The sequence below is a fragment of the Falco biarmicus genome, chromosome 11 (assembly GCF_023638135.1).
Source record: "Falco biarmicus isolate bFalBia1 chromosome 11, bFalBia1.pri, whole genome shotgun sequence".
Lineage (NCBI taxonomy): Eukaryota > Metazoa > Chordata > Aves > Falconiformes > Falconidae > Falco > Falco biarmicus.
The window spans coordinates 36,714,017-36,736,109 of record NC_079298.1 but is presented as its reverse complement, the minus strand read 5'-3'; the positions used below and the strand labels follow the sequence as shown (position 1 = coordinate 36,736,109).

Below are 22,093 nucleotides of genomic sequence, written 5' to 3'. Positions count from 1 at the left end.
CCATAAGATACTGGAGTTGTAGCTGGAGGTCCTTTGAACAGTAAAAATGGGTATTTGTGCAATGAGAGGGACTTCTATATTTTTACAGATGCATATCAAAATGATCTCTAAATGAGTAGGCTAACGTGAAGAAAATAGGGATTACAGATCTTCATACTTTCAGAAGTATATTCTCCCCCAGGATATATGCGTGTTACTATTATTAATGTCAATGAAAGTTATCCAAGTGTACAGACTATGTGGTAGACTTAAAATGTTTCGTTCTGTATCTAATACAGAACAAACCCCCCAACAGACTGTGTTCTATGCAATATACACTTGCAGAATTTGAGGATTTTATAATGAAACTTTATTTGTATATTCCCATTTCTTTCTCTACTTCAATCTGTAAAACACCTTTTAATTAACACAATTTAATGGAAAACATACACAGTTGTAGTTGGAAAACCTGGAAACAAACATCCATGTTTGCTTCATGAAATGACAAAATGTTTGTTCTTTTGCGTTCATAAGGGGCAGTGCAACTGCTAACATCTTGGTTAAAAAGTATAAGATGTAGGAGTGTAGAGTCAAAATGGTAAGTTGACTTAAAACATTATCAAATGTCAAAGATACATATGTGAAGCATTTTAACGTACATAAATAAACCTCATAAGCATACATACAAAGGTATTAAAATTTCTGATAAAAAAAATATAATGACTACCTCTGAAAGGTGTTAAAATAGGATGAAGAAATGAAAATACTGAAGAAGCTCTAGTCTTACTATCCCTTTCAGAAATTGATTCCAGGTTGGTTAACAGCCTAACAAAATAAATGCAGTATTTTCAAAGCGTTTTCTAAAACTGTTTCTTGTGTCCAAAAGGAAATTGAGTAATTATTTTCTTGATCAATAAGCCTGATGATGTCCTCACAGCACAGGTATTTAATAGTTTACTCATGTATAAGTAGTATGCCTATTAAAATGCTCTGATTGTGAATTTTTTAATGATAAATTTAAGCTTGAAAAAACATTATTATATGGCATTGTCTAATAAACTGTATAATAAATTAACTGAGATTTAAAGGCATTTTAAACTCATTCACTTAAGCATTTAAATTATAGTTACAGGCTAGATGACTTTCTATGCATGTGAACTCTATTATTCTGTCAGACTGACCAGTGGTCTTGACTGTGCAAAGGTCAGTGGTCACAGTTGTCCTGAATTACCAGTCCTTTTTTCATGTGGACCCTCTGCTGCGTTGCATGCTGTAATCTTCTTAATGGCTTCATTCCAATATTCACACATAATATTTTAGATTTATTGACTGTTAGAAATACTACCATGCCAGTAGCAGTTCCGCTACTCCTAAGGTATTCAAAATTGGAAAAATAAATCAGTGCAAGACTTTCAGGAATCCTTTGTTTTCTTAGAGGGGGGAAAATCCCTCTTTTTCCTGTCTTCTGACAAGAACACTTGTTTTTAAATTTCATCATTTCACTGTGAATTTGTCTATTATTTTTTAATTAAAAAAAAAAAAAGAAAGGGAAAATAAGTAGCTACTTCTGTGGAAGTATATGTCCTAATACAATAATACTCAATCACCACTTTAATAATGTAAAATGTTAGAAAAAGAATATTTGTGGTGTATATAAATTAGCGGAGACCATAGGCACAAATTTGTAAACTTCGGGCTTGATCCTACCATACCCATTTGCAGTTAACTGACAAAAAGGCTACTCCTCTGCTCAAATCTGAATGCTTTCAGAAAAAGCTTGGAGAACTGAGGGCATCACTTTCAGCAACCCAGTCTTACTGACTTCTCCATAGACTAGACCAGAACTTTTATAAATATGATCTTCAGAAAACAAGAGGCTTTATGAGTTTTGAGCATTTTCTGTGGTTGTTAAATACTGTTAACTATAAAATCTACAGAGCTGTTGAAAGATGCGTGGCTTTGGTAGCATGTCGTGCCTACGCACTATGATGCAATGCGGAATCTAAATGGGTTTTTAAAGTTTTAGTTTTAGATTCCTAAAGTCACAGGATTTTAGCACTGTAAACTTGAGCGTATGAACATTACTGTTCTAAAAGTAATATTTGAAAAGTAGGCTGTCATTCGTGTAGAAAATTAAAATTACTTTATAAAGCAATTACTGAGTGTGCAAAGTATTTCTGAAAATACAATGGTTAATAGTATAAAGCAGTTATGGTCAACATGTAACAGTGCAACTAAAAAGATTTTTTGTAAAATTTAACTATCATAATTTACTATGTTTTCCCATCAGAAAATAACCAAAAATATTACTAATGTATTTTTAGAAACTCAGAGCAGTCCACAGTGTTTGCAGTGTTATGAGGCAGCTATTTATTTTGAATAAATCCTTAGAGTTGAGATTCTGTTGAACCTTGATATAGTTTTAGAAGCTAGAATGTGAGGTTGAAAACTACAACTAGTTTTGAAAACATTTGCATTTAAGTAGTTGTCTTTGTCTAAATGAGTATTTGTGATTAAATGCTGGAGGGCTATCTGAGATGCCCAAATCCTCTGTGTGTAGATAATATGTGTAAGCCTGTTCAATAACAGTATTGATTTAATTCATATCAGATTCCATTTTGTTGTGAGGTTTTTGTTTTATGTCTCTTCTCTGCTATATTCTTTCACTTTCTTGCTGTTGACAGTGGGCTTGCTTTTATAGTGACAACATCTGATGGGGAGCACGAAAAAATGGTTGAAAGTATAACAACTGTCACTGATAGCAGAGAAATACCTGCATATTTTTATTTTTCAGAGATCTGATTGTCATTGGGAACCCCAGTGCACAGTTCTGCATTTCTCAGGCAACAAATATTTTGAATACTTCTATATGTGCTCAAATTTATATGTGTGCTTAAGATTTTGAGGAGCAAAGGCTTTGATTAATAGTTACATGATATTATAAATTTATTTTTTAACGTGATATGCAGTTCTATTTTTCTGCCTACACAGACATTGAAGCTATATTAGTCATGCTTTTTTTCGGATCAGATAGTTTTATTTTAGGAATCTTAGAAAGGACATAGGCTGACTGTTTTAAAAAAGTGACACTTAGCTTTAATGACCAACACAATATGTTTCTACATTTTAGATACTTGATTACCTATGAAAGCAAAATTACATATCACTGTCATGACTTTCTAAATCCCTGAAAAACAATTCTGTTGATTTAAACCTTCTTAAAGCTCTGATTGCTCTTCACTGGTAATGTTTAGCAATCCAATGAAGTCACCTTCCTATGAGAAGCTGTTGCTAGGAAAAGATAAAACAGTTTGCTTCTAATATAAATTAATCATACCATTTCTGAAATGGATCACTCGAGTCTTCCAGAAATAAATGTTAACAACATTCTGAACCCTGTGGTTTGTTTGTTTGCAGTTCTTTATTTTTAAACTTTGTAAAAGGCAATTTCTGCTTAAGACATGGAAAGAAGTGGAGAGAAGGTTTGGCATTTTTATCATACATGGGTGGATGGATAAAAGCACACATAAGGAAAAGATTTTGATAAACGTGCTGCTTTTTTTTTTTTTTTTTTTGGCTTGATGCCAAAACTGTATATTTTCTTTGAAATTTTAAGATCTATTAATCATGTTACCCAAAGAGGTCTCACAGTTCCTTGGTTTTGGATTCATGGATCTAAGCAATCACAGTCCTGCTGTGCACCAAGTCCTTCTGAGCAGTCAAAAAAACCCAAAACCCAATGCAATCCTCCCCCCTCAACAAAACAAAAAACCAAAAAGCCTCAAAACAAAAAAACCCAAAACCAAGAGATTCATTTATTTTTTCAACCTTGAACTGCTTAACTGATTTTTGTGCTCAGACTTGTACTTTTTTTTTTCTTTTCTTTTGAGGTATAAGGAAGAAACATAAATGAGCCTTGGTGTATGCTTTCCATGGGCTAAACGAATCAGGCGCTAAACTTTTATCTAGATCTATGGAGCTTGAATATAAATTGAAAAGATCACAGCTATGGGGAAAAGACCTATACTGTAAAGGCCTTTCTGCATAGATTATGAACATCATAACTCAATAATTTTTTTTTCCAAAACTATAGTTATAATTGGACCCAATGGGGGTCTCTCTCTTTGATCAGATCACAGTAACTGTGACTTTACACTGGAAAATGTCACTACTGTGAAGGTTTATCACCTGTAGAGCTGGTCTTTTCTCTGATGCCATGTTCAGTTCTCATTAGCATTATTCAAAGTTTAGTTGTTAATTAGGGTGACACTTCAATTACAATCATCATCTACCAGAGCAGTCAGGACTGCTTGCATAAAGAAAAAGATATTAATTCTTGCATATATTTCAAAAATGAATGAAAGCTGTTTTGGTGATGGGTTGTGTTTATAATGTTCTGTTTAAAGAGTAACTCTGAATGTTACTTTGTATAGTATTTAGTGATTTAAATATTGCTTTATTGGGTGGTTTGCAATACAAAGGGATGCAGAAACATGTATTCTGTGTGATTGCAGTTGACTGACTTCTCCAGATGACTGTCAAGATGAGAATTGGGAGATTATAGACTATAATTATTATTATATTATAAATATAAATATAAATATATAAATATATTATATATTTTATAATAATATAAATATATATATAATTATATATATTATATATATTATATATATTATATATAATAATATATATAAATAAATATAAATAATATAAATAATAATTATAAATATATTATATATAAATATAATATAAATAAACTATAATTATTATACACTAAGGGTGTAATTCCACACATCTTTAAAGAATACTGTAATAATTCCAGAATTATATGATTTTTTTCTCCAAAGTATCTCCAAGTAAGGATCATCACAATTAAGAGTTCTCGCTTTCCAGGTTCTATATAAACACTGATTGCCATTTCCACATAAAAAAAAGACAAAACTCCTTAAAAAAATGGTTGAGCACTAAAACATGAATGGTGTGGGTTTTGGGTTTTTTTGTTGTTTGTTTGGTTTTTTTTTAATTACAGATGCCTCCTAAGTATTCTTATTTTTTCCCTTTCACATGTTGTATTTTCAAGGACAGTTCTAAAGGCAATGTAGCACTGAATTTACATGGACTTTTCTCAGCTGTTTGACAGTGGTAGCAGGTATTCCCATGGTGCATGAGAAATGATGTAAGATAGTAATTTGACTTAAAAATCCCTAAAACTGAATAGTAAGTGACCATTAAGAATCCTTAAAAATCAACCTTCGTAGCATAAATAAAAAGATATCTAACTGTCTTAATTCAAAACAAGTAGGTACATGTTATGATTGAAAAAAAAATCTGCAGAAAAGTGGCTCACATGCATTTTGCTGTAAAATAATTAAGCTTATTTATGTCAAGAGGCCTTGGGAAAAAAAAGAGAGCATAAACCAATTTACATTAGCACTCTACCATCATCCCCTGCTTTCATTTCAATTAACAGACCAGCAGGTGCCCTTTGCAGTTAAAAAGATAAGCTATCAAGGAGGAGGATGAATTTTTGGCTGACCTGTAGACACCATGGTTTGCCTGCTGATTGGGTTCATACCTCACTCTACCAATTTCTGAGGTGTTAATTTAACTGTTCCTTTCTGTCATGCAGGTCTCGGCCTTGAAAAATAAACTGAAAAAACAGTCTACAGCTACGGGTGATGGAGTAGCCAAGGCCTTTCTTCGGGCACAGGCAGCACTGTTTGGATCCTACAGGGATGCACTAAGATACAAACCAGTAAGGCTCCTTCTTTAATACTTTTTTTCTTTAATTTCTAAGAGCGCGGTCTCATTCTTTGCAAGGAAAATATGAAATGTTTTATCCCAGTCTGAAACATTTCAAAGAAAATGTTCTAAATCTTATTCTGTCCAAAGGTACGTGGGCAGTTTAGAAGACACTTATGGCTTTGAGTTGTACTGAAAAATAAATGCTCATTCAAAGTCAGCTATTTTCTTGTTTCTAGCACTCTTATAATCTGTTTTGTACAAAATCAGGTTGTATTAATGAAACTAATTACACACAGTTCTCCTGGTTTAATGTGATGAGGAACTGAAGAGTGTGTGCCTTCCAGTCTCCATCGTTTTTCACTGTACCAGTCTGGAGACTTTACTGTGTTTGAGGCCAGAAGCTTTTTATTTCCTAGCAGAAGCCAGATGAGCGTCAAACATGCATCTCTTCTATTACACACTTATCTTGATTCCGCTGAGAAGTTAGGAGAAATGAAAACCCATTTCATCCCATCAGTACTTCAGAATTTGTTTTTCTGATGTTTTGCTGGTACTCCGTGGATTGATGCATTATGGGCTTTCATCCTTCCTGGTTTATGAGGGTGGTACATATTGAGCCTATTAGAGATAAAATAATTTATCAGAAACAACTGGGAGATTCATTCATCTGTCAGTCCAGATCCTTTTCCTGTGATATTTGTAAACTACTGATAGTTCCATTTGATCAAATGCATTGAGATGACATTGGCTGAATCAGATTCTGAGGATAGTGTTTGGTGGTCTGATGGATTCAGATAAATATTGAGATTTGATAGGAGAAATGCATCCTCGCTTGAGGTGCCAAGTTTGTAAAACTGGTGGGTGTGTGGGTGCATGGGTGGATTTTGGGGGCAAGGAGGGGGTGCGTTCTGTTGTTGGGTAAGGAACTATGTGGTATTTCTTGATGGAAATGGATAGGATGGTTATTAATTCCAGAAGAAGCCTTTTCCTGGAGGAAACATTAAAATACAGTATGGCACAGTCTTCCTTCTATCCAAGCGGTTTTCTCACAGGTATTCTATTTTGCCGTGAACATTTTACACATGAGTTGTCTGTGCTACTGGTGGCCATTGTTACTGGGATGAAAAGTTACACATGCAGAGATGAAGTAATGTTTAAGGGTTTAGTTGAAGTATTTGTGTTTAGCGATGATTATAGTTTTCTTGTGGTATGGAAAGTGAATTTGTGTACTATATTTAAATGACTATACCTGTTTTCAAAGTTGCTAGAGTTCAACACAGTACTAGCTTCGTTAAAACAAGTATTTCAACAATACAGTTGTCATTTGTTCCGTAGTGGCATTACCTGACACTGCTTCAGGAGGAGTCACCTAATTTGTCCCTTAGTCTAAAGGTGGACACACTGGTCCGTGTCAACTCATGGCAGCTTGCAGTAAGAGCGTTAAGTCAAAAAATGTCTTAATCTACATTCGATACATGCAAACAGAATGATGTCAGTCTGGTTCGTGTCCTTACCTCTGTCTGATGAGAAGTAGGCTCCAGTCAGCCTTTGGTTTGGTAGGTTTGTTGAACTGAATGTGCAAGTTCTATAGCATTCTGGTTAGCTCACTTCTGTTGAAATGAGCTCTCCTTTTAACTGATTTCTGTTTTATTTCAGTTTATCTGTTGGCATGACTGAAAGATCTACATTTGCACTGTATTGGAAGTAGTGCCCCATGCATCATTTCAACTGGCAAACATTTGTCAAAGTGACCTTTGCAGTCTTCCTTTCTGCATTATTTTATTTGCCTTTTTTTTTTTTTTTTTTTTTTTGGCTCCAGTGCCTGCATATAAGAGAGGGTATTTATGAAACCATTGTGGCCTGATGGTTTGTTTTTTTAAAGACACGTTATTTCAGAATATCTTAACAGACAGAAGTCTGCTGGCAAATACTAGTATATCTTGGATTTGCATCAACTTGTCCAAAGACAAAGCATATTTAAAAGAAGTGTAACTGTTATTTTTGAGCTATGCTCACATAATTTTATCTAACTTAGTGTTTTACAGATTTTTTTCTGTGATAGAGAATATTATTAGAGGCTGAATTTGCTCTGGATTGGTAGAAGCTAAGAGGAGTTGTTCCATGATTTTTCAGCTCATTTTACATGTGCCTTTTGAACTCATTTTAATGCATTGTGAATTGGGAAGTTAAAAAAATCAAATCACATTTGACTCTATTAGGACCATTTGTCAGGAGTCTCAAAACTTGTGAGCTGTTATTGCAAAGGAAATAATGACCCTTTGTTTTGGAATCTGTGGCGATAGATATAATAAGGAAATGTAAACCATAAATATGGACTTTATATGCATTCTTTCAGGAGCTCAAGCAGTATTCATGTAGAAAATTTGTAGGGGGTATACTTAAATGAGAATATTTTCTACATAGATTTGAAATACTTGTGCTATAAATAAGCTTGTCATATTTTCAGAATCAAGAACTGAGTGGTTTTGGGGTACCATTTTTAGGATCGCAAACATCCTGATGAAAAATAATATAATGTATTTGGATAGTTATTGCTTGCTTGTATATTGAAAATATGTTTAAGTGAACTATTTTCCTTGCAACAGTGTGTTCTGTATGATTTTAACTTGAAACATGAAACAACTGTCATTAATATTCACTTTGAGTAAAGAACAGCTTTAATAGTGTCTGTACTCATCCAACACTTCTCTTCACTCCAAACGCTGTTCATCACACCGAACACTCATTCTGTACAACTGTTTGTTTTCAGCATAGGACAGATTCTCCTCAGTGTAGCAATATGTCTTGAACAAACGCCTAGCAATTATTGAAAAAAAATGATTGGTGAAAGGGAGAATAGGAAGCTTCAGGGGTCTTGAAAGCAGTTCACAGGACTCCAAGAGACCATATGGAAAATTTGACTACTCTAATACAGGCAGGAAATATGACATGTAATAGATTAAGGTGATCAGATTTTTTTGTGTAGTACTTGATAATAAAAAACTTAATCCAGTAAAACTTTCCAAGAAAAGTGGAAATAGTTGTTTTTCCTGATTCAATCATAATGCTGAATTAAAGAAATACGTCAGATTGATATAACTGTCAAAATTATTTTTGTAATATCCTACACTTTACATTAGCAAATACTGCATAATAGCAGTGGATCAGCAGAGTGAAATGGGACAGTTGGTGCTGAGGACCTGACATCCACGCAGTGGGCATATCTAGCTTTATTATGGTTCTTATTTTAGTCTGGTATTGAATGCTGAACACCCATCACTAGTAGGAGCTCATTTTCTGCTTTAGTTTAATCCAGAAGGAATCCAGTTCATGCATGGTAGGTGGGGATGATTGAAATAATTGTGTCGGTGTCATTTGATAAGTGACGGAAAAATAATTCAGAACAAAATATCATCAGTGGAACTGTGAATTATAATGTTTTTCTATATCATTCACATAGAGGACTGCAGTCCGTTTTGAGAAGCTGGGTGAGATGCTCTGACAGGGGAATGTGCACAGACTTTGCGCGGGGTTCTCCAGCAGTGGCAGTGAGGCCGTTCAAACCGTTTTGCTATAAGGAGCCCTGGAATATAGGAAGGCAAGTGGTCAGGGCACGGTTGTACGCACCTAGCCAGCAGCTGCAGTGTGAGCCGTTGCGCGATCTGCAACATCAGTGATCACACATAGTGCTGATCACAAGGGTCTAACCCTGCTAAGGCACTGCAGCGATCAGGGTGCTCTGAGATAAATGCTTCTAGCATCATGTAAATGCCTATACCAATCCAAATTGTGTTTACTTTGGATGGTCATAACTTAGCCTTGAACCTTTTGTTGCTCCTATTTTCTTTAGATAGTCTAGCATTTGGGAATTTGTCAGGTTCTGTGTTACAGAATTGCATTCATAGTGGGGAGTTAGATACAAAGATTAAATTGTGCAGTTTGTGTCATTTACTTTACACATTCTTCATGGGTAATTTTTAGGCATCTTCCCTTATATGAGAAAAGAACTATGCCAGTCAAATGTTTTAATAACTCTGTGATGTCTAGGGAAAATGGGCCTTACACGTGTACTTGTGCAAACCTTGCAGATGAAATCAAAGACTAGTAGATTTTTTTCCATTAATCCTATACAGTATGGTCAGTTAATAAAACACTATATGATGTAAAGAATTCTTAGAAGGCCATATTCCCAGTCTATGTCCTGCGAGGGAGAGGTAGATAACAGAACAAGGAAGGAGCAGAAAATTAAGGAATATAAAAGTATTCACTATGATAGAGATTAATTTTGATGTCATCAGGAAAATAAAGCAGAGAAGAAAAAGTTATTTGGTCCTAAGCAGCAAACATCAGGAGGCATTACAGCTGTGATATTTGTATGTTTTATTTTTCAAAAACAAAAAAAGTAATTCATCATGGCAGGACACATACATTTCAAATTTAAATGTATTTCAAATAAATTCTCACACTTTTTGACATCTGTTAAATGATTATGGAATATAAGTCACAGTAACTTATTTTCTGCCTTTGAAAAATTGGTTTTTCTTTAAGCATTAGCTAACAAAAGATTAAGTCATCGGAAAAAAAATCACCTCTTTTGGGGAAAAAGTCTTCAAAGCTCTTGATGTTAAAACAAAAGAAATAAACCCAAGATAGCTTTGTTTTAAATTATGGTGGTTGTAACATCACTCATTAGAAATTAAGAAATGAAGAGCAAAGGCTAATGGCTTGTTCTGGAATGCTGAGCAGTAGGAGTTCATGGTCTCATCAGTACACCAGGGATGCTGAGATAACTTCCAGCTTGAAGATAGCACAACCTGTCAGACCCCGCTCTAATTGAAGGCTAGCTGGAGTGCTTTGGGCCAATGTTGACACTGTTTTAAGTAGTGACGTCTGCTCTCCGACAGATGCAGGTACTGTATTCAATATGTGATAAAACAAAATAATACAATTAAATATTATATTAGGGAAAAGAAAGATATTTTAAGATTCAGAATGCACTTCAGTTACTTGAGAATGTGTAAGTAATGTTTGCTTATAACTGAGTTTCAAAAATGAAACCTTTTGGGGACAGGTATCTCTTGAAAAGGGCATTGACTTGTTTACCTTTTGCCCCTAAAAATTACAGGAGATTACAGAAACAGAGAAGGAGTAATGAAATGCCAGAACATCATTTGTGTTTTAATCCGGAACTACCCTGTGTAATATTTGTTAAGACTATTTATTATGACTTCCATAAGAAATTTGTTTCCATGGTGAAAACCATATTGTTTAATTTGTCTTAAGGACCGTAGTAGTCCTTTATTGAGTATAGATGTTGTATTAATAGGAGTTGTTGTAGGGTTTAATTCTGACTGTAAGAAATATCAGCGCATCTGAATCTTTGGGTGGATTGCAAGAAACTTGCAAATTTTACAGAAATTCATTTGTCATTTTAAATAGCACCTTCCTGAGTAGAATCAGGTCATTCAGTTATTCCCTGGCCTTTATCTCTGAATGTCAGGACAACAGATGAAATTTCAGCCTGGGCATTCTTGATTTTTAAGCAGAAGAATTTTAATATCAAGACCAAAATGGTGTTTAGAATTTTGTTGTTTTTTTTAAAAAAAAGTAAATTATACAAGACCAAAGAAGCTATGGCTATACCTACCTACGTGTCATTCCTCATGTGATAAGTGAGAGCTACCGTATGAAATGTTATTAATTATAGTAATAGTACAAATAGTTGGTATGAGTCATCTCCTGCTAGAGCAATATGAATGTTTTCTGAAATAAAGAATTAAAGTGTTTGTGCTTCTTGTTCAAGTTAAATATCACTAGATTTAGAAAGCACAAACATACCTTCTAATTGAGATTTTTTTTCTTTTTAAAATGTTCACGCTGCTTTAGCTCACTGTTTTTATATTCCATTGAGGCCTGTATAAATAGCTTGCTTAAAATGTGAATGTAGTTTAGAGTAAGAAATTCCTGCTGTGTGTGGCAAGCCATGAAAGAGGAAGAAAATTCTGTAGCAACTGTTGTTAAAAGGCCAGATAGAATGTTTGGGCATAGGTTGTTTGGTCTGGGTATTAGCTGTCTCCTCTTCAGTATAGAGTCCCCACTGGGTTTTGATCGAACTTGTTTTGAAAGTACATTGTAGATCAATACAACAGGTGCCATTTGATGGTCTAGTAGTTAAATATCAGCGGAGCACTCCTCCAAAACTCACTTTCTAAAGGTACCTGGTTGTATTTGCAGAAATGAGAATGTAACAGGCTTTATGTACGAAAACTTCTAGAGATATTTTTGTTTCTATTGATCCAGTAATTTATTTTTTAGATAGCACTTCAAAAGGCTTTGTGTTTACAGTAGTAATTTTGAAGATTTGTAGAAGTTTTATTTGGAAAACAATTTTGTTGTTCAGAGCCTTGAACAAATGAAAGAGCTAGGAGTTAAGTGTATTATTTAATGTAATTTCAGTAAAGTCAGAGCAGATACCCTGAGAAAACTTCAGTGTGGAATTTCCACAGGTTTCAACAGATTTTTCTCATTTTCATGTGCTGAACAGGTAGGAGCTTTAAACCTCCTCAGATTTTTAAAGCAACGTTGCTCTCAGTGGTTCAAATAACAGAGGTGACTTTTGGATGTGAACTCTGTATAGATCTAAATAAATTTTCAGCTAAGGAATAGCTTCAGTTATTCTGTCTCTAAACCGTGCTGATAAGGGAACAGATGCACCAATGCATGAGTGCTTACTTAGTATCTGAAGCATCCAGTGATTAGAGGAAAGCATTTGGGAAAATATTACAGCCATGTGCTAAAAATGTGTGTTGAACTACCATTTCCTGGCGTTCTGTTACAGGCAGAAGTGCCATCAAGTAAAACTATCTGACTGCTCTCTTCCCAGGCTGATGTGGAAGGGAGAGCAAGCATGCCTGTTTTCTCGTCTGCCGGGAAATTACCTCTCATTTTTCATCTTTCCCAAGACAATTGGGAAAGTGGTAGTGGAGGCATAGCTTAGTTTTTATTTTTCTAAATAGTATATTTTGAAAATACAATTTTCTCTCTTTGATCCTAAATTTAATGTTTCATAGCATGTCATGTGCCATCATCTAGTCCATTCTGTACTCCCACAAAGCCTCTGTATTTCCAGAAATCATTTTGTTGTGTAGTAACAACAAAAAATATATACATATATTTAAAAAAATGTATTATATGCATGTGTGTGTATATATATGTGTGTGTGTGTATATATAATAAAAGGGGTTGTTATAATTTGCTGCCTTGACATTTTCTGGAAGAATGACAGAACTGAGAAGAGCTTGCCCTCAGTGTGCTGGTTTTGGCTGGAGTTAATTTCTCTTGTACCCCCATGTCTCACTGGAGACTGTTCCATTTGGTTTGACGCACTTTGATTTGCTAAGTAGCTTCGGTTCATCACGTTCAGACAAGAGCCTTTGGGAGCTCTAGGATAGCTAAGGCAGCATGGGTCAGGGAGGCGCTGCTGTCTGAGGTACCACAAACATTCTGAGCTGTCTGCCAGGTCCCACGTGTCTTCCATGTGGACTGTGTCCACCGGTTATCTCGGGATGAGCAGCAGGTGCAGTAACTTGGGTGCTTCTCCTGGAGGCTTGATCAACACGGCACTGCATACGGTACCAAGGTGGCTTCGCGTACCGCAGGGTTCCAGCTGCCCTGTGAAGGGTTGCGGTAGGCAGACATATAGCTCCTAGCTACTGCAGTGAGAATTCTTTTCTAAAATCAGAAGTTCCATAAAGAAGAAAGGATGTAAAAACTTAAAAACAAGTTAAACATGAACTTAAGTACTTTGCTGAGTGGGATTGGACCTCTTAAAAGAGACTTAAAAGGAGGGAAACTTTTGATAACTTAAGAATAGGATTTTAAAATGACGTTACCTTGGTTTTACTGCAACATTTCCTTGGATCATATTTGAACCATTTAAAAGCAGTGCAAGAAGTAAAGAGCAGTTGAAAAGGATTTAGATCTACTCCACCAGACTCACTTAGGTGACATGCAGAAAGCACTTTGTGATGCTCTGGAAGCGCATAGCTGCACAGAAAGCCAGAATGGGAGGAACACGTGTGGAGGAGCATATGCGCTTAAACAGGGTGAGGAGCGGAAGGCATGAATAAATTTGTCTTTAAAGTGGCTAACGAAGCTATTGTGAAGATTGGTATAACAGTTGTCTTTGATCTTTTGAATGGCTGAAGTGTCTTCTGTTCTGGGACTGCACTGTACGTGTAGCTTTTGGGTAGTAAAACATTCTAGGGTAGATTTAAGTGTGGCATTTTATTGGATTCCAAATTGTCTGTCATTGAGACCTTTGGTAATTGTTTCTAACCTGGTAGTTATTTTGGGTTTATAAACTTGGGGGAGGCACCTTTTGGCTTTATGATGCAATCAGTTCCCGTACCCTGATCCCTGCGCAACCTTTGTAATGTACCTATTGTTTACCCCGTTACACTGAACAGTTTCACCTATTTATCACAAAGTGTTGGCAAGATGACAGAATTTGAGAGAATACTCATCAGCAATGTCCACTGGTCTGTGCACACTGAAGATAGCAAATTTTAAATGAAATTAAGGAATAACATAGGAGTCAATTTGCTTGTTTATAGATGATCTTACTGCATCTTTTATTTTTAAAATGAGTGCTGCTTTCAGTAATAAGTTTTTCAACAAACGTCATTTTCAATGAATATTTGTTTATCTTCTTTCATCATCAAAGTGTTTTGGTGTAGGGTTTTTGGTAGTTATAGGTGATGTGCTTTTCTCATGTTGGGGAAATACATTTTATTGTATTAAATGTTAATGTCATCTGTTCAGACTTCCTCCGTAACAGTGTTCAAAAAAATCTGTAGCTTTCGTTTTGTGTAAAAATAAAACAGACGTGTATTTCAACATTTTCCCGTTAAATCAGCAGTATATTTATTGATCTGCTCATGTTTCGGTAGAATAAATATAAAAATAATTTGGTGCAGATACATATTTTTGGACTGAATTAGAGTTTTGGTTTACTAGTATCGCTGGTTTGGCATGCAGAGTAGTGCTGAACAATAATGCACATTCAATTATTTGAAGCGGTGGACCTGCTGTTCCTCAAAATTTGTACTGCTTCCTTGAAATTTTTAATTAAGAGTGCCATAAAGGTAACATGAACCAAATGTGAACCACTTTTTCCTTGCAATGAGTATTTTGTAGAGTTGACTTCATAAACCAGACGTTCAATTGCAACATGTATTTTGAGAACTATTTAAATACTTTATGAAGATTTTGAGCTTTTTTTGTTGTTGTCTAATTGGCTGTTTAATTGGATGCATATTTATTAAGATTGCTTGAAAGGGAATTTTGTAAGTACTGACTATTAAGATGTAAATTTGTAACAGAGATTTTTAAAATAAATCAGCATATTTGTATGCTCTAGTTACCATCTAACTTCTCCTGTTTAATTTTTTTAGGGAGAGCCTATAACTTTCTGTGAGGATAGTTTTGTGAAACATCGTTCCAGTACTACTAAGCAATTCCTGGAAACTGCTGTTAATCTTCAACTGTTCAAACAGGTATGAGAGGGTAAATGAGACGTGCTTAATGATTTTCTTTTCAAATGTATCCCTATTTAAATACATTTTGTCAGCTTATGAAACTCTGGGATCAAATAAAAGTACAAATACTTTGTGTACAGTCAGTTATCCCAGTTTTGTGTATTTTTAAATCTTCAGTTATAGTTAAAAAGAGTGGCGGGGGGGGGAAACAACAAAAAAATAACCCCAGGGTGCAGAGCCAGTTGCGGCATCTCTTCAGAGCCAGTCAGCAACTCATCTAAACAAGAAAAATCATGGATCCCCCAGCTTGATTTTTGAACTTCATTTTCAGCTCTCTTGGCTCATGACCAAAGAACCTAAACAACATAATGCTTACTTAAATTGGACTTCAATGGCGTTTTATTTAAAAACTGGATTCATACTGTAATTGCAGTTCTCATTGTTAGGCTTTTTGAAGTATGCACACAGAGAATGTTCTGAACCCGAGCCATAGGGGTGGCCTGAAGAATATTCTAGCTGATCTGTTAATGCAGATTTTGAACTAATAGAGAACAAATTGTCTAAAGTCTGGCACAGCTCAGCAATAGTTTTATTACAGTCTTTGAAATGGATTTTTTCTTTGATTTTATTCTATAACTTTTTTTCTGCCTTTTCATCACATGACCCCATTGCATCAAAAGGGTGTTAAGAAACTTATTACTAGATTTTTAGGAAAATCAAGGAAAATCTCAATGAAATAAGAAGACTCATAAAAGTATATATTTGCCTGCAAATATCTGGAATGATTGAGGCATGGGAATTTATATTTATCTGGTGGACTTCTTTGAAGAACCACTACTGTGATAGATAAGGGAGATTAATTATATGTAGAATCTTCTAATTTTCAAAAAAATATTTGGTGTTAATTCAGAGGCTAGTGTCTAAAGATTTATACAAGGATGATAGCTTGTAGAAGTCCTGTGAAAATATGTTTCTCCTAATTGCATGAAAGTTAAGGAAACACTGATCATAGAATTGGGCTCCTTTAGTTTTGCTGTGTTTTGTTTTATACAATGATGACATGTAAATACAAATGTAAAATAATAAAGAAGAAAGGTGAAACCTTTTGAAGTATCCAGCACATATGATTGAAATGAAGTAATGAGTAAACAGTGTTGTTTACATTTTGCATATCTCAGTGCAATAAGCTAGCATGAAACTTTCTGAATAGGAAGCTGCCTACAAGCAGTGTTTCTAAAATGATGCCACACTCCTCCTACTAAGTGAGATCTTCAGCTGTAAGAAAAAGGTTTAACTCCACTGCAATGAATGGGCTTGTCAGTGTGGCTCTGTACTTACTGTAACGTTAATTAAACAGAATCAGTTTACAGTTTGTTTATAGATTGTTTGAATTTTATTTCAACTAAAAGAAATAATATATTTTAGAGGATTAGAAAATAGTAATTTTTATGATGTGTGTGGTTTAATAGTAGCAGTAGGGTTTTTTTATTCCTCTGGTTTCTGTTGCAAAGGTTACTCCTACTTTTTCAAGCTAATCCTCAAACCAGCTGCATCTTCTCCAGTTTTTCCCACTGACAAATGAGCTGTTTTCAAAGTTGTTTGTGGTCAAAAAGTCTACACTGAATTTTATTGTTCTGAAAAATCTTTTAAGCAGAAAATATTTCTTAGGAGCAGCCTCAAACCTAGACCAAATAGAAAATAGGTACTTGAAATGCGCCCTTTTTGTCAAAACTGTCAAGTAAGCTTTATTTGTGCCATTTTAAAAAATTCTTCTTCTGTTCTTTTTTCTTTGTAGGTTTTTAATCTTTTCCCCCTCTCTTCTACATTAAAACATGTTCATTCCTCCAATTTAACCACTTAAATTTTGGAAGTTGTAGTATCTTTTCATCAAAGTACCAGGAAATCACTGTTGGGATAAATAATAGAATTAATTATTTGTTTTACTCCAATTCAGATTATTTTAATTTTCATCATCTTTTTTTTTTAATTTGTATTGCATTTTGATGTGCTCTCTATTAATAATATCCCCAAATCTATTAGCACATGCCAGTCTTTTGTACCAAAACCATTAACTAACCCGTAACTAGGATCAGTCCCAACACTTGCCCTTAAACACCATCCCAGTGACGCTTCCAGCCTAACATTTTTCCTTCCAAGTTGTTATCTCCTTTTCAGACCAGTCCTCATCCAGCCAAAAGTTCCAGTGTTCTGTTCGAGTAGTTTGCTTTTATCTCATCTAAACTAGTATTCTGAGGCAATGCAAGAGGCTTTTCTGTGGTATAGAGAAATCACATTTCCCTTATCTAGCAAATTAATTGTTAAAGAATCTGAGAATCAGTGCTTTGATAGTGCATACGTTACATCTTCCCATTTACTCATTTGCCATTTCTTCCCTCCAAAATGTATTTGTAAGCCTCATCGAATTAAGGGCAAACTGACAGACCAGCACTTACTGCAACATTTTTTTTTAACTTTTTCTAAGCACTTCAGCTGTGTTTCCTTTACCTTGATGGACTCATAAATATTTTTTTACTTCCAGATGTATATGCTGTTTTCCTTAGAATTGTGTAGCAGAGGTGAATCTGATTGTTTTTTTTTTTACTTGAGTTTTATTCCTCAGGTATTATAATGTCTATTTCTGTATCTCATTTTCATGAACACTTGTATTTTTGTTCTCTTATTCATCATCATTGTCTTTAATGAGAATTGAGATAGGATATTTTTGGCAGGGACAATGCCTAGATAATCTTTTATCCTCAAACCATTTTCTTGGACTTACAAATTACAGAGATGTCTTTTACATCATGTTGATGACTTCACATTTTTGGAAGTGGAAAGGACTGTTTATGTTGCTCTGAAACAGAATACACCAAACTGTTTATGCAAAACATACGTTTTCCAGGAATTCATAGAAGTGATTTATGGTAAATACCCTGATACAGATCACAACTATAGGGACATGTGAAGTTCAATTTGCTGCAATTTGCTTTTTTCTAACTGCAATTTTGCAGTTTTCTAAAGCTGTCTTCTGCCCTGAATAGATTTAATTTAAAAAACCCTGGTTACCATTATTCCTAAACTATTAGGATACTTAATCGTATAAAATACTTCCTTAAAAATAAAATAACTATTATTTATATATTAAATACTATGTATATGACAGTTTCACTTTGATTAAATGTTGGTTCTTTTAAACTACATACTTATGTTACTTCTTTTCTCAGTGTTCTTTTTTCTACATCTTTGATATTTGTACTATTATGTATGCTATCTATTTGTTAGTTTTTTCTGAGCCTTAGAAAGGCTTCCCTTTAATTAGGGTAACATGGAAGGTAGGTAATCTTTACTTGAAGTTGCAAACATTAGCAATTAATAATTACGTCTTACATGTCAAATAGTTTTGATGAGTGTCCAGGGAAAATACTCATTCATTCTTCGAACTAGCAAGAAGCCTAGTGCTGGACAATCTCATTAAATAAATGTAATTGTCTAAGTAATGTAATCTGCAACATTTATTGGGATTTGTTCCTGAAATGGTAGAAAGTTTGAAGTAGAAAAATAAGTAGTGAATGTAGAATTAGGATTAGAAGAATCATAAGTCTTTGAAAATTAGCAGTAATTTCAAATTTCATTTACAAGCTTTGAGTTGAGCTTTCTTCTTGCAAGTGTTATTATTGTGTGGAAATCACATTTATGTGTTCTTTGCTTCTATCAACTTTTTGTTTTTAATAATGGGTGAATTGACGTGAAATTTTTGCTCCTACCTAAGTAAATGATTGGGTTTAGCTAACAAACATCATCTCTCCTCTCCCACCCCCCACACTTATCACCTGTGCAACAAGATCTTGCACAGTGGATATGATCTATATTTCATTTTCAGAATTCAAAATTACTTAAGGATTATTGTAGTTACGTCTCTAGTCAGCTTAAAATCCCGGAGTAGCGCTGGAATGGCTGGTTTTCCATTGAAAGCAGTAGTCAGCCAGGGGCTCTTTGGATCTCAAAGCGAATGCAGTTCTTGAAGCAGCAGGGCCAGGCGCTTGGAGAGAGTATGAGTTTGAAAAACAGGAGGAAAAAACTATGAAGTGTGTGTGTAATTCCACGCACTATTCTTTCCATGTAGCAATGTAAGTGCAACCATTAACGGTAAGTTACTCAAAAGTAATAGCTACTACTACCACTACTAACACTTATCGTTTCCTTTAAATAATGTCTCTGATATCTTTTTTCCAGCAGTTGTGCTTGTCAGTATTTACATTAAGTACGCAGTTGGAGTGATCCTCTAAAATTCAGTCAGTGCCCCAGCCTTCTGTTGACAGGATTTTACCAAATGATGAGTATGTCCATAAATCTTATGTTAGTTTATGGTATGGAATGAATTCATAACTTTCCCCAAAGAGATAATGTCTTACAGTTCAAAGGCTGGGGAGGTGGGGAGTGTTGTTTTGTTGTTTTTGGTTTTTTTTTTCTTTTTCCCTCACAGCACTAGCTAAAGATGCTCTTATCTCTCTTTCTTACTGTGAAATAATTCAGTGATCCCATAGTGGTCTGACCATGAACCAACCTATTTGGAAAAAAGCCAGCTTGGAGTAAAATGGAAAAATGAAAAGGAATTTAGACAAGAAGAAGAAATGGTTATCTTTGTGCTTGCCTTATTCTTGCTGCTGGAATTTTTGTACTCTGAGAAAGTGATTTGTTTTATGGCACTAGTCTGTTCGTGGACAAGCATCAGATTGTCACTGACACTGTTTGGATAATCTGTGGTAAAATATGATATAGCCAAATAATTAATTTTGGTTAGTTCCTATGTACTGTTTTGTACCAGTGAATAACTCATAATTCTTGCTAGGAGATGAACTGTGTATAATTAGAAAAATGCTTTCTCACTTTATCACTGAGACTTGAGTTAGCCTTTTCAAAACAAAAAAGGGAGGAGTTGCTTCTTGAAAGAATTTTAAACCTTTAAGAATGTGCTCATTGTACTACTGTGAAGCCCAGTAATTCTTGAAAACTAGAGGTTCATTCCTTCTGAGAGGTTTAATTGTTAATTATCTTATTTTGGCTTTTTCTGATGTATTTGCATAATTTTGGTCTTTGTGTATACACTTATATGTAGATGCAAATCCACGTGTTCATGCAGCTGTAACCTCTGGGTAAGGACAACTGTTGCAATATGCATCTGTGGATGCACCTAGATAAGTATTAGCGGTTAAAAAAAAAAAAAAAAGGGCAAGCAGATGTGTTAGGGCATAAAAATACAGTGGTGTGAACCCTGAACTGTGCTCGCTTGTGTGGAGAGGGTCTTAGGGGTCTGCCTTGGCATTATGCTTCACATTGCTTTGGGACTGTGTGTCACATTTCTCTACAGTTAAATGAAATGTCCTTCGAGTCAGCTTGTGCACGCCGGTCCGATCCAGCCTGCTGCCTCCGCTGTTTCTGAAGCCAAGCACAGCCTTCCTTTGTGTTTCACTGGATGCTTCTACAATTTCTGCCCCCCCTACTGACCTTACAGGGTCCTTTTTCATGTGGGACACATATGCTTTTAACGGACCTTAGGTAGAAGTGGTAGCCTGTTATTTCTTTGAACTGGGTGTGGTGAAATATTTCTAGTTGCTCTAAAGATTCTTTTTGTGTACAGCAAGTTCTGCTTTGGACACATTGATGCATGTACCCAGAAAGAGATACCACGGGGAGGTTAGGTTAATTTTGTTGTTGATGATACGAAGTAAACTTACAACTTCACAACAGAATGTCAGGGAACGTCTCAGTGACCTTTATGTGATGACAAATCCAAAGTTACCATTTTTAAGGAAATAATATATTTTCATGCCATTAGAAAAGCAAGAAAAGCTTGAAAACCATTTAAAATATTTCTGAACAAAAATTTGTAAACAAAGTAATACAGATAATTTACTTGATCTATATAAAATACTCTGACATTTCTGCTGCTCATAGTTGCAACTGCTCTTGCAAAATCCATCGAAAAACAGTGTATTATCCTGAAGCTGTATGTTGTCTTGAACACACACATTATAATGTACACACGTAAAACTGTAACACTGTAAAGCAATAGAAAGGACAACAAAGTATGACTTTCTTTACTTTTTTTCTCCCCAGTTTATTGATGGTCGGCTATCAAAATTAAATGCAGGAAGAGGATTCTCTGATGTGTTTGAAGAAGAAATCACAGCAGGAGGCTTTTGTGGAGGTACAGAATTAATTTAAGTGTACTCATTGACGCTTCTTCTCCGGGAGCTGTTCAACATGATGATGTCCTCGTGATGTCCTGTAAATTTTAAAAGTCATTAATCTTGTTACTGCTTTATTGTTTCCATTAATTTTTGGAAAGGTTTTAGCCTTTAATAAGTCACTGCTGGGACACACCCTATTATGTATCTAGTCATATCAGTACATTCGATGAAGATATGTTGGTTTAATCCAGTAAAAGAATACTTGGATTTCAGTATGTGATGAAATATTGCTATATTATTTACATTTTTAACTGCACATTTATATAATATGATGCATTGTGTGTAAACTGTATTTTAAAAATAATTTTGAAATTTGTGCTGCTGAACTTTTTCTGGATAGTTATGTTTTTCATAAACACTTCTACTTTTTTCCTGCAGTGCAGAAATCAGAGTGATTTTTGGAATTTTTAGAGAAATTTGCTTTCTCCAGCAAATTTGTTACACTAAAAAAGAGAGGAGTTTTTTAACGTTTATATATAATCTGAGAAGGTGAAATGGAAGTTTACCTTCTTCATAAACCAAAAATATGATTCCTTGTGTTGTTTCCCTCAGTTACGTTCACTGATGGTTGTTATA

At 34.8% G+C, this 22,093-nt stretch overlaps 1 protein-coding gene across 5 annotated transcripts in view; it reads left to right on the top strand.

The window, feature by feature from the left end:
* Positions 1 to 22,093, top strand: part of DENND1B (DENN domain containing 1B) — a 166,815-nt gene that overhangs the window by 112,898 nt on the left and 31,824 nt on the right. For all 5 annotated transcript variants that reach the window (XM_056355494.1, XM_056355492.1, XM_056355495.1 and 2 more), the window contains 3 exons: positions 5,612 to 5,737; positions 15,183 to 15,284; positions 21,384 to 21,474. In XM_056355494.1, coding sequence (XP_056211469.1) covers positions 5,612 to 5,737; positions 15,183 to 15,284; positions 21,384 to 21,474 — 319 coding nt within the window. The remainder of the gene's footprint in view (positions 1 to 5,611; positions 5,738 to 15,182; positions 15,285 to 21,383; positions 21,475 to 22,093) is intronic.